The sequence below is a fragment of the Hypanus sabinus genome, chromosome 11 (assembly GCF_030144855.1).
Source record: "Hypanus sabinus isolate sHypSab1 chromosome 11, sHypSab1.hap1, whole genome shotgun sequence".
NCBI classification, from domain to species: domain Eukaryota; kingdom Metazoa; phylum Chordata; class Chondrichthyes; order Myliobatiformes; family Dasyatidae; genus Hypanus; species Hypanus sabinus.
In genome coordinates, this window is record NC_082716.1 from 62,724,302 (window position 1) to 62,736,830 (window position 12,529).

Consider the following 12,529-nt stretch of genomic DNA (forward strand, 5'->3'; position numbering starts at 1 on the left):
AACCAGGGGATTGTAGTCCCACCTTGTAAAAAATGGTACAAGACCAGTAGATGAGAATGTTGTGCTCAACCATGCCAGCAGTTGTAGATGGGTTGAGAATGACCTCTGTCCCAGTTACAATACTAGAAGCAACAAAACTCTCCAAGCTCTACACTGCTGCATTAAGAAATGGTAACTCTAGGACCCTTTTCAATCATGGTCAGAAGTGCCAAGTGGATTGATAAATTTTAGTTACCAAAGATCTGAGAAGCAAGACTTAACTAATTCAATTTACATCATATGACTTCAAGAAACAGTGGAGAGTACAGCAAAGACTATGGCAGCAGACAATATCCCAAGTATAGTGCTGAAAATGTGCTCTGGGACAGTGGTCTCCAACCACCGGGTCATGGCCTGGTACTGCTCCGCGGCCTGGTGGTTGGGGACCACTGCCCTAGGACATTCTGTATCTCAAACAATGTAATTCACAACAGTTACAAAACTAGGATCCACCCATTAATGTGAAGATTGTGCAGTGCTAGCAAAAAAAAAGAGACAAAACCAAACTGGCGGATCAGTCAATCTAATCTCAATCACCTACAAAGTGATGGAGGTGACATTAAGCAACTTGTACTCATCATTAACCTCTGTAGGTTTCATCTGAATTACTCAGCTTTGGATCAAAGCCTTTCAGCAAACCTGTCCTGAGGCAAAATAGTGTGGCCACTTTATACGTCAATGTAGAGTTTGACCAAAACTAGTATAAAAAAAAGCTCTAGTAAAAAGCTCTAGTAAACCTGATCAATAACTTTCTGCCATGAGGTCTGAAAGAGGAATATCTACTGATCATTGTACAATATTCATGCTATTCATAACTCCTCAGCAAAACAGCAGCCAATGTCTGTATGAAGCAAGGCCTAAATTTGTCTGTGAGCTCCTAAGAGACAAACTTTGTTTGCATCACAAATGTTCCAGGCTAACAGACATTGACAATAAAAGAGAATATGGTAACTAATCTTTGACATTCAACGGAATTTGATTGCCAAATAGTACCATCAACATTCTATTGACGAGAAATTCAACCAGCGCATGAATAGTGTGTCTACCATAACTGGTCCAAGGCTGGGTATCCTAAGTAAAGTAATTCATTTCCTGTCACCCTATAAATATTCCACCATCTACAAAACATAAATCAGGAGGATTATTGAATGCTTTCTGCTTGTCTGGATAAGTGCAACCCCAACAGCACTTGGTAAAGTTCAATAATCCTTTTGGTCACCTTTTCAAAACAAATCCCATCTTCACCAGAAGGGAGTAAGTCGGAAGTTAAGCCCTCTCAGGGACAATTAAAAATGGCTGACAAATTCTGGCCTTATCACTGATGCCCAAAAGTTAATAAATAACAAGAAAAATAGGACTTAATGCATACCATCATCGGCAACCTGACCAGAATAAACCTCAGTACTTTTATGGTGGCAGGCAAGGTTAGTATCATGGTTCCAAGATGGGATGATTATTTGAGAGTGAAAATGGCTTTTGAATTGAAAAGCAGGAACAGCACCAGGAGTGAGAAATCAGGTCCCAACTGCAGGTAACATGGAGATGGGGAAAAGAAGCTGAGCTGTCAGTAGATTAGCTGGAGTAGTTCAAGGGAGCTAGAGCTAGAAATAGGAGAAACCAGAAAGGCTGCAAGTTCTGGGGCGGGGCTGAGAGAACATTAGGAGTCTAGCCCAGTGGGCGAGAGGGAACGTAGCAAATACATCAAACCATAATGTGCCATTTTTAATGGCAGAGTCTTCCATGAATTTCTAACATTTTCTATTGGATATAGAAGACAGGAGAGAGTGGCTTGAGTCCGGATGAAGGGTCTCAGCCCAAAATGTCGACCATTTATTCCCCTCCACAGTTGCTGCATGGCCTGCTGAGTTCCTCTAGCATTTTGTGTGCATTGTGCTAGATTTCTAGCATGTGCAGAATCTTGTGTTTGAGTAAATGTGTTGCAGTAGGGAACAGAAATGATTTAAGATAGATATGTGAGCCACTCTTCGATAAGCAAGCAGGTGCTTTGCGTGATTCATCTAGATTTAATCTTAAATAGATAAAACTTGTTTGTCCTTTACATCTATTCAAGTCTGCATCTGAAGGATCTAGCTCAGGGAACATCCAGTGATAGAGTGATGATTTTAAAGGGCATAGTATGTTATGAGGAGACAGAAGATTGATGTGGTTGACATATAGTTGCAGACACACCATGGAGAATGGAAAGTCAACGGGCAGTTAATGAAGCTTCCTAAAGTGTAGACAGCAATTGGAATTGTTTAGAAAAGATCAGATCAAGGAGGAGATGCGAAGGCACGGGGGGGAGGGGGGGGGGATGGTATAGGTAGAGACAAGTACAAGGAAATGATCAAAGCTGGGTCTATGTTTGAAACAATAAGAGCAGCAGAGTCATTTGGGATGCTGTAATGTTGGAACTCTGCTTAGTGTCACTGCATATTCACTGGGCAGTTCACCAAGAAATTAGTAAACAAACTAAAATGAAGTGCAATATCTACTTGAGAATACCTCCATTTACAGTTGGTTTGTCAGATGTTTGGCAAAGAGAGTTTGGAGAATGTAATCATTTTTTATCAAGCAACATTTCAACTGGAGCATGAGCTGGATGTCACTATATTTGACAACTCAACCTCAAATCTCAAAATTTCATAAACAACATCTACTAAACAGCATATGTTAAAAATCTTAGTAACACCTGTATCAAAGCTTGCTGTGATCCGCTCTATTCTGTAGCCCTCAGCTTTGCTACAAACAGATGAATGGCCAAAGCAGAAACAGGCAGTGCAGCCTTGGGCATTCTGGGGGTCCAGGTTGAAAAAGCCTGGCTTGCATCTACAGAAAAAGAGAACATTCTTGTGAACATACTTATTGATAAATAAATTGCTGATTACACTCATCAATTTATAAATAATTTTTTATAATTCAAACCACCAAGTTTGTGTTGTGTGTTATTTTACCTTCAATTAAACCACGCCTTCATGAATAACATTAAATACAAGCTATGCTTTTTCCTTGACAAAACTACCTAGCATTATGGCAATTAAAATTATTTTCTAGCTATTCAAATGTTGGACTACAACATGAAGATGGGAGAGGATAATTACTGACATAGTTATTTTGAATTACACGTCAGCTTCCATGCACCAAATATTGAATGAGGAACTTTCAAATGAAGTTACTCAATTTAAGAAAAAGTTAATCTAAAACTCAAAGGAACACGGAATTTCTAGGGGGGTGTTCAGTGAAGAATAACTAAAGTAAACTGATAACTTCAAATACACAGAGCTGAACGTGTTTTCATAAGAGGAAAGATAATGCAGTAAGACAAGTTCCAGATGTTTAAAATGTTGAAAGATATGGGTACACATGCATACAAGCTATTTGGCTTGGACTATGGCCACAGAATGAGAGGAAATAGATTTAAATTTAACTAGCCTCAAGTGAGATTAAATGACAATTTCTCAATCATAGATATAATGAATGGACTATGTTCCAGTTAAGACACTTGGTGAAATGAAAAGGAAAAATTTGCATACATAGCAACATAAGGAAATGATCAAGTAATTGCTTTGTATGAACATCATGTTAAAACTATTTGAAAACATATCAAACAATACACAGTACTTTTTGGCCATGTAGATTTAAATGCCACAGTAATGCAGGAATGTAGGAACCACGTTGACCTATGTTAGGGATGTTGGGTGAGGGTTAAATGCTGGACAACAAAAGTGACGAAGTAGTATCACAATATCTTTTAATTTTCTGATGCTAACACAACTTGCTTTTCTTCAGCTTATTTCCCTTGTTATTTATTTAAGAACAATTTTGATCTTGTAACACTTTATGTTTGTTAACTCTGCATTATACTAGAACCTTGTCTCATGGATTTTTAAAAATAAAAGCAACCATGGAAAGACTAGAAGACTGGAGTTGTCTATTAAGTGATCATTAAAACAATTCTTTTGCATTAATGATTGCTTTCAAACAACTATATTTAAAAATACAAATGGAATCATTTAAGATGACAGTCTTTAAAGGCTCAGGTATATAAATATTAAAACATTTCTGATGTTAGATGAATCTTTTCTTCAAACAGAAGTACTTTGAAAGATTACATCCACTTCACTGTTCCTTCCAGTGCTGTAGGCAAAGGAAGCTTCATTGTGTTAGAATTACAGTATTATGATAGCACAGAAGGTGGCAATTTAGCTCGTTAACCTTTTGTAAGAATAAATTAATTAGTTTCCCATTCCAACTCATGCCCTGTAGCTTTGAAATATTTTTAAAATTTCACTGACTTAACTTCGATATGAAAACCACAACTGAAACTGCTTCAACTGCTGTTCAGACAGTGCATTCCAGATTAATCAGTGCTGTACAAAAAAAAACCTGTTCCTTATCTCACCTCTGCATTTTTTGCCAATCTCTGTATATCTGGGGCCTTTTGGTGGAGGCACGAAGAACAATGAAGCATTTCTACATTTTGTCCTCATGCTGTGACCTTGAACACCACCAATATTTGAATTCAATCTCAGAAGCACTTATATCTGAACAAATCCAGTCTATCTACTCCAATCTATCTATGCAAATCCATAAACCCTAGAGCTGTAACACTGAATCACTTCAGTAATCCCATGTCTTTACGTCTAACCCTGAATCCAAACCTACTTACCAGTTACAGCTAAATTGCCTGTTTTTAATCAAGGGTCAATTTAACGTGCCTGCATTGGTTCTCTATGCCTCTTCTTAAAGCTCAGAACATCATATGCCAAATTAACACTTAGTCCAACTTGTCCAGAATATTCAAGTACTAATGTGAACTTCCTCCCCCTGCACTGCCCTCAACTGTCCCTGTTCCTATTATCTTGTAGTTTTGTTCCTATATATTGTATTGCCTGTTTTTGCTTCCTGACAATATCTATTACTTTACATTTGGTATTAAATTACTTCAATCATGAATACATCCAATCTTTTTCAAGCAACTTTTGAAAGCTCACGTACACAATATAAACTTCATTGCCCACAACCATCTCTTGTTTTCAAAAGAACATAATTAATTTACCTACACACAATTTGCTTTTCACTTTAGGCTTTCAAGTTCCATCCTAATAGCATTCTAATTCGCCCACCCTCAATTAAATAATTTCTCATACCACCTGCCTCTATTCTGTCCTAGGCTAGGGTAAAGGCCAGGAAGTTGTGGTCACTGTCTCCAAAATGCTCACTCACCGAGAGTTCTGTCACCTAACCATGGCCTAGAACCAGATCAGTCTCTCCTCTTGCTGGCCTGTCTACATACATAGCCAGGAATCCTCCCTGGCTACCCTTGACAAACTCAGCCCCATCTTTTTTGCACTGAGGAGATGGTAATCAGTATTAGGGAAGTTGAAATCACCCATGACGACAACCCTGTTATTTTTGTATTTTTCTAAATCTGCCTCTAGTGTCTCTTTTGAAATTAAAGGGGGTGTCTATAGAATGCTTCCAATAGAGTCATTGCTTCCTTCCTGTTTATTACTTCCATCACACTGACTTAGTAAACAATCCCTCTACTTTGTCTTTCCTTTCTCTGCTGTGATACTATCTCCAAATACCAATGCCACTCTCCACCTCTTTTATCTCCCTGCTTGTCCTGAAACATCTGAACCCTGGAACATCCAGCAGCTATTTCTGCTCTTCTGGCAACAAGTCTCTGTAATGGCCACAATGTCAAAGCTCAATGTAGTAACCCATGCTCTAAATTCATTGTTCTTGTTCCTGATGCCTCCAGCACTAAAATAAACACATTTCAACCATCCAACTGAATGCACTGCCTATCCCTCTTCACAGTCTCTCTACAGGCTGCTCCTACCTTTACACCAACTACCCCCACCACTCTGGTTCCCTTCCTCCTTCAAAACCAGTTTAAACCCTTCCAATCAGTTCGAGTAAACCTGCCCGCCAGGATATTGGACCTCTCGAGTTCAGATGGTAACATACCACTTAGGTACAAGTCATGTCTTCCCGAGAAGAGACCCTAAAGATCCATAAATCTGAAACCGTGAGACAGTAAGTGGATTCACTGTTATGATCTGCCAGCCAATTTTCACCTACATACATGGGCTCATTTTCTCTTTATCATTTTGTATTATGATCTTTCCAGCTTCAGCCCAATTATCATCCTGGGCATATGCCATGTTTCCTTTTCTCTGCATATCTTCTTGTCCTTCTTTGTTCTCAGGAAAGTTCTGCCTTGGGTTGCTCTATCCTTTTGTCCTGTAGAGTTGTATCTAGATCTTGGCTGAACCACTTACTCCCCTATTTAGGGTCAGCAGTTATAATTGTACCTAACAAACTCTGATATCTGCTTAACTTCAACTAAATCATTAATTTGAAAAAGAAGGAACTATCTCATCTAAACCTTGATCACTATTAATTATTTTAGTCACACCAATGTCAATCTCAATGCCTCTTGCTTTGCTTGACAGCAAATAGGCTCCCCAAAACTAGATAAATATACCACCTCCCTTCCTGATCAGAAGAAACATAATATTTCTTCACTTAAGTCATAAAGATATCATCATGAGGATGAAGGAGGGGAAAAATAGAGTGAAAATGTAGAGATTTGCCTAAGATCAAAGGAATGATAAAGCAATAATAATTAAACTAAGGTAGAAATTAATCTGAAACATTTTTAATATGGAAATTAGAAAGAATGTGCAAATCACCAGCAGTGAACTGGTTGAAGCATAACAACAAAAACAATTTAATTTTATACACATCCATTAATATAACAAATATTCCTAAGACATTGCACGAAATGCTATCAAATAAAAATGTGACACTTAGTCATGTAGAACCAGATTATGGTCCAAGTATAAGCTTCTAAAGGATTGACTTAAGGAAAGATAGGCAGAGATGATGAGGATCGTGCCAATGGTTAATGATAGCAAGGAGAAAAAAAGTACTTGCCTTTCACAGCTGCATTCCAGTGCTTAACAGCATGATAATAGAAACCACAGCCGCCAGTGGTAGACCAATTAAATTCAGATAAGATCACGAGGTCAAATTGGAAGAGCATGTTACTTTCTTCAAATTTGAAGAAAGTGACCTTTCTTCAAAACCACTACAGCTCTATCAATGGGGAAGCCAGGTGAGCATAAAGTATAAAAGAATAGAAATATTAAGAGTCAGATGAACCTGAATGAGAAGATGTGTGTAATACAGGTGTGCAACAAATTCTTTACTTAATAACATTATCACTTAAAAAGGAATTTATAGAAATAGAATTGTTAGAAATATTGCTGATAGGTTAATTGACACCAATAAATCACATCTTGATGTGGCAAAGAAGTAAAAGAATTAAAGGGAATTTGATGTGAATGCAAGGTCATAAATTGCAGAATTAGGGAAAATAAATGGCAAGTGGTGCAGAATGAAATGGGACTAATTGAATTGCTCTGTTGGGAGTTAACATGGATGTAATAGGCCAAGTGATATCCTTCAGTTATAATAATAATTTCTAAAACATACACCTTATAAAACACTTACCTCTCGCAGTTGAAACCCTCTACATTATTTTTACACACACAGCGTCCTGTATCGACACTACATTCTGCTATACTACCAGAAGGATTACAGGCACATGCTCTATCAGAAAAAGAAAGAACATTATAAATATAAGGTACTTAAGATGACCAGATGTACATTATTAAAACCTTGTGTGCAAAAACAAATTGTAGACTAATAATGATTGAATCAACGGGGAAATAAAACAAGGTGCCAGTTAAACATGCAAACTATGCATTACATAATAAAGAGCAGGGTTCTGTTATAAAATTCAGATTCTCATGAACACAGAGTCTACCTCAAAGCTCAGGAGCAATACAACCATGGGGATGTTAGAATTGGGGTAACTTTTAAGTCCTCTTCTCAGAGGGGACTTACAGAGCTTGCGTACCAAGTTGTAAAGGAGAGTCAGTGGATGTTGTTTACTTGATTTTCTGAAGGCCTTTGCCAAGTACTGCACACGAGATTGCTAAACCTTGTGTACACTGCCTTGGCAAAGGCCTTCTGAATAATGGTGTTCCGCAGGGGTCGGTGTCGGGTCACATTATATGTTAATGATCTGGATGACAAGAATTGATGGCTTTGTGGCCAATAGAAGATAGGTGCAGGAGCAGGGTAGACAGAAGCAAGTTGGGGAGCATGGGAAAGCTGACAGGTTCAATGCACTTACTTTAATGTAAACAGTCTCACACATAAGTAAGTGGAATTATGATATTTTTACAAGTACAGAAACATAGTGTGCAAATAGCAGGACTGAAAATTTCAGGAAGCACAAGTTTCAAATGTTGTGTGATATACAACTTTCAAATGCGACACTGGAGATTATGGAAAATCAGCACTAAGGAGGAAAAGATATTGGATGGTATGCAACACATAAGAGCTGAAGTTCTCTAGGGCTCAATGAGATCAGGCTCAGGTTGCTTTTGGAAGCAAGGGCGGAGTTAGTTGGGACCCTGACAGAGATTTTACCATCTTTGTTGAGCCACAGGTGAAGTGCCAGAAGAGTTGCGGATGACTAAAATAGTTCTTTTATTTAAAAAGGGCAGAAGGGTAACTATAGATCCAGTGTGCCCAACATCAGTGGTAGGGAATTTATTGAAGAGAATCCTAGGGACAGAATTTACAATTGGAAAAGTGGCAACAGCATAGATAGGATGGTGAACATAGCATATGGCATGCATCCTTCATTGGTCAAGGCATGGAACATACAAGTTAGGATGACAAAGTAGTGGTTAGACCACACTTGAAATACTGTGTGCAGTTCTGATCACTACACAAAAGGAAGGATGTGGTTGTACTGCAGAGTGCAGATTAGGATGTTACCTACATGGGACAACTTCAGTTATAGGCAGAGATTTGGAGCTGGATGTTCCTCTCTGGAGTGAAGGTGACTGAGAGATACTATATATAAAGCTATGAGGGGCATAGGTAGAGTCAGAATCTTTTTTTCCATGCATGATTGAGGTTCCAAAATCAGAGTGGCATAGATTTAAAGTAAAAGGAAAGAGCTTTAAAGTGGGTCTGAGGGGAAAGTTTCTTTTAAAAGCATCGAGAATAGTTAATATCTGGAACTTGTTGATAGCAGAGGTATGGAATCAAATTTAATCAGTGTATTTAAGAGCCATGTAAGCAGAGAAGGAAACAAATCTACTGCAGAGAAATGGGATGATTGCAGATAAGCATCAAGTTTGGCATAAACGCAAGGGTCAAAAGCTCCATTTCTGTTCTGTACAACTCCATGGCTCCATTAAAACTTGATGGAGGATTGCCGGAAGAGGGGAACAATTCTCAAATGTAGTACATGTTTTAATATTAGCGTGAAACTATTTGCCTATGACAATAATAAATATTTGTCATTATAAATTATTTAAATGAGTCACTTTCCCATCAGCAAATAAAGGTAAACTAACACCCATTACCTGCATCCTGCTTCAGTTAGTGAGTGGTAGCCAGGCTGGCAGTGATCACATTTATCTCCCATCACTCCTGGTTTACAGCTACACCGACCATAGATATCACAATGGGTACTAATGGAACCTTGAAAGCAAACAGAAGCAAATACTAGTTCCCCATATGTAAGGTGAACTATTTTCAGTCAAGGTGTACAGAAAAAGAGGGGAAAAAATGGATAACAAACAGAACTCCTGATTTCTGAAAGGACAGGAAAGTGAACAAAATGAAAATGCCAGATGCAAAAAAAAATTAACTGCATTCTAAAACAACATAGAGCTGCTGATGCAAACCAGTCTAAATCTAGATATGGAAAAAATGAGTGGATATTATGATGACAAGGTAAAGTCAAGAAACATTTTTGTGACAGTATTTTTTTCAAAAATGTCAATCAACTTTTCTCAAAACTGCAACAAAAAATATGAGCAGCTGTAGTAACAATTTAAATAGATCTATGGGCTCCCCCCCCCCCCACTACATTTGAACTAAATTTGGCCATGGCTAGGGGAAAACAAATGCCACCCACAAAACTGAAATAAACCTGAAATAAAGCTGACAAATGTTAAGAGACAGTTAAAAATAAATTATATAGTAACACTAAAAATATAGTATATTACTGTGTGAGAGCACACGTATAATGGTGATTCCTGAGGAATGAATGCTAGCAGTTTGACTTTGGCCTGTCTCAAAATTTAAATAATTTAATAATTTAAGATCCAAAATCAAAACAAGTTGCTAGCCAGGAGTATTTACAGTTTAAGGTAGAGCTGAGGTATCAGCCAATCATCTTCTCACAGCGTGGTGGTAAGGGTTGAAGAGCAAAACAAATTACCCCAACTTCTATGTCCACTTCATCATCACTTGCACAACTACAATTTACTCTGGATAAACTGAGTGATTTGCATTACAATGAAGGTATGTACTTGGGTTTGTTGAGAATAACAGGTCAGAAGTGCAGTAGTGCACAGAAGGACTATCAGATGGGGGGAGGGTTTATAGTGGCAATCAGTTATGCTTTTCCCCCAGGCAGCAAAATTTTATCATGCACAGTCCAAACTGGATGAGGTGCCAACAATCTACAAAGATTAGGCCTTTTCACAGGCAATCTCAATCACTGCAGAGTATTGTAACCTATGGAGACACAAGAGACTGCAGATCCACAGCACCATTCAGCTAGAGAAACTCAACGGGGCAAGCACCATCCCGGGGTGGGGGGGGGGGCGGTGGCAGGGGGGGAGAAACTGTCAAGTGTTTCAAGTTGAAGGCCTGCATTTGGATTTCAGAGTTCCGATCCAAAATGATTGGTTTTGTCTCAGCTTGGCGTGGAGGCTCCAATGCACAGGATCACAACAGGCTGCAAAGATTTGTAGACTTAACCTGCTCCATCATGAGCACAACTCCTTACACCATTAAGAACATATCCAGAAGGTGAGCCTCAAGAAGGCAGCACCCATTGCTAAGAACATTCACCATCCAGGCCATGCCCTCTTCTTGTTCCTAGCATCGAGGTGGTTCAGGAGCCTAATGACCCACACTCAAAAATACAGAAATAGTTTCTTCCCCTCGACCATCAAATTCCTGAATACTACCTCATCATTCCTTTTATTCTTGCACGATTTATTAATGTACTTAATATATAGTGATTTTGTATCTTTGCACTGTACTGCTGCACCAAAATAACAAATTTCACATCATGCAGGTCAGTGATAATAAATCTGACTGAATCCACTCCTTCCCTCCCCTCCACCCCCACCCCAGCCCCACAGCTGCTGCTCAGCCCCCTGAGTTCCTCCAGCAAATTGACTGTTGCTCAAGAGGTGAGTGGTGGGACAGTGACATTGGTGTTATGTAAGAGAACTTAAAGCCAAAAGCATCTTTTGAATGCTTGGTTAAAGCCAAAGTGATTGAAATTACATTTATGCAAGGGACTTAGCACAAGTTTGAGAGTTGTGGCAAACAGGAAATTGCAGTATCCATACCAAGTTACACAAGTTTAATAATATATTGTCTAAGAAAATTATTAATACAGAGGTGCATGTAAACACCAGTGAACCTAAATCATCCTAACAATTTCAAAGGAATAATTATATCTACATCAATTTGTTCATTTATTTTTCTTGCTCAATGAAACAATTAATTGTAATCAAAAGTTCTAAATAATCAGAAGTGCATTATAAGAGCAGCAAAATTTTGCAAAGTTGACCAAAATGTATACTTTTGTAAAAAAATGGAACAGCTTTATACTTGCCGACAGGGTTGCAATTGCAAGGTAAACATGGAGCTTCTGGACCCTGGCGGTAGAAATCGTCTCTGCACCTCTCACAATTAGGACCGTCTGTGTTGCCAATACAGTTGCGGCAGCGACCACCATGTCCTGTGGCTCGGTAAAGCTCAGCATCAAAGTAGCATTCCGCAGATTTGCCATGACAATTACAAGCTGCAAAGAGCAGAAATTATAATACAACTTAATCAGCAGAATCTACTACTATAAAACATTGGCAAATGCTTACCTTTATCAACATTTTGAAATCTATTAAGTAACCATCACATTGTGGAATATGGCTAACCACATTTTCTCTCAGGTCTTAGTGATAGTGATTTAAAATTAGTTTTATTGGCAGCAAAGTATTTTGAGGCATTAAGGAATAATTGTTTTTCTTTTCAAACCTTCCAAACAAAGCAATATTTAAATCACCTTATGGTTACCAGCTCAGTTGGATAAATGGTCTCAATAACACTCTTTTGGCTTAAATGCATATGACTGATATGTTGAATGGCTCCTCAAAGAGCCATAAATTCTCTTGATTCTACCACTGAGTATACACAAGATGAGATCTTCTGATCTGCCCTTTCTTCACTTCCAGCACCACCTTGTAGCATTCATTTTAAATATTCATCTAAAATGTTACACAATGAAACTCCAATAATCTACTATTTAATTGTTTCCCATGCTCCCTTCAAACTCATATAAGCTCCCCATTTTCCACAGTTCCCT

At 38.4% G+C, this 12,529-nt stretch overlaps 1 protein-coding gene across 1 annotated transcript in view; it reads right to left on the reverse strand.

Moving 5' to 3' along the window:
* lamc1 (laminin, gamma 1) overlaps positions 1–12,529 on the reverse strand; it is a 246,894-nt gene that overhangs the window by 63,817 nt on the left and 170,548 nt on the right. The window contains exons 5-8 of the mRNA XM_059984482.1: positions 11,783–11,971; positions 9,504–9,621; positions 7,567–7,665; positions 2,732–2,868 (exon numbers count right to left, since the gene is read on the reverse strand). Coding sequence (XP_059840465.1) covers positions 2,732–2,868; positions 7,567–7,665; positions 9,504–9,621; positions 11,783–11,971 — 543 coding nt within the window. The remainder of the gene's footprint in view (positions 1–2,731; positions 2,869–7,566; positions 7,666–9,503; positions 9,622–11,782; positions 11,972–12,529) is intronic.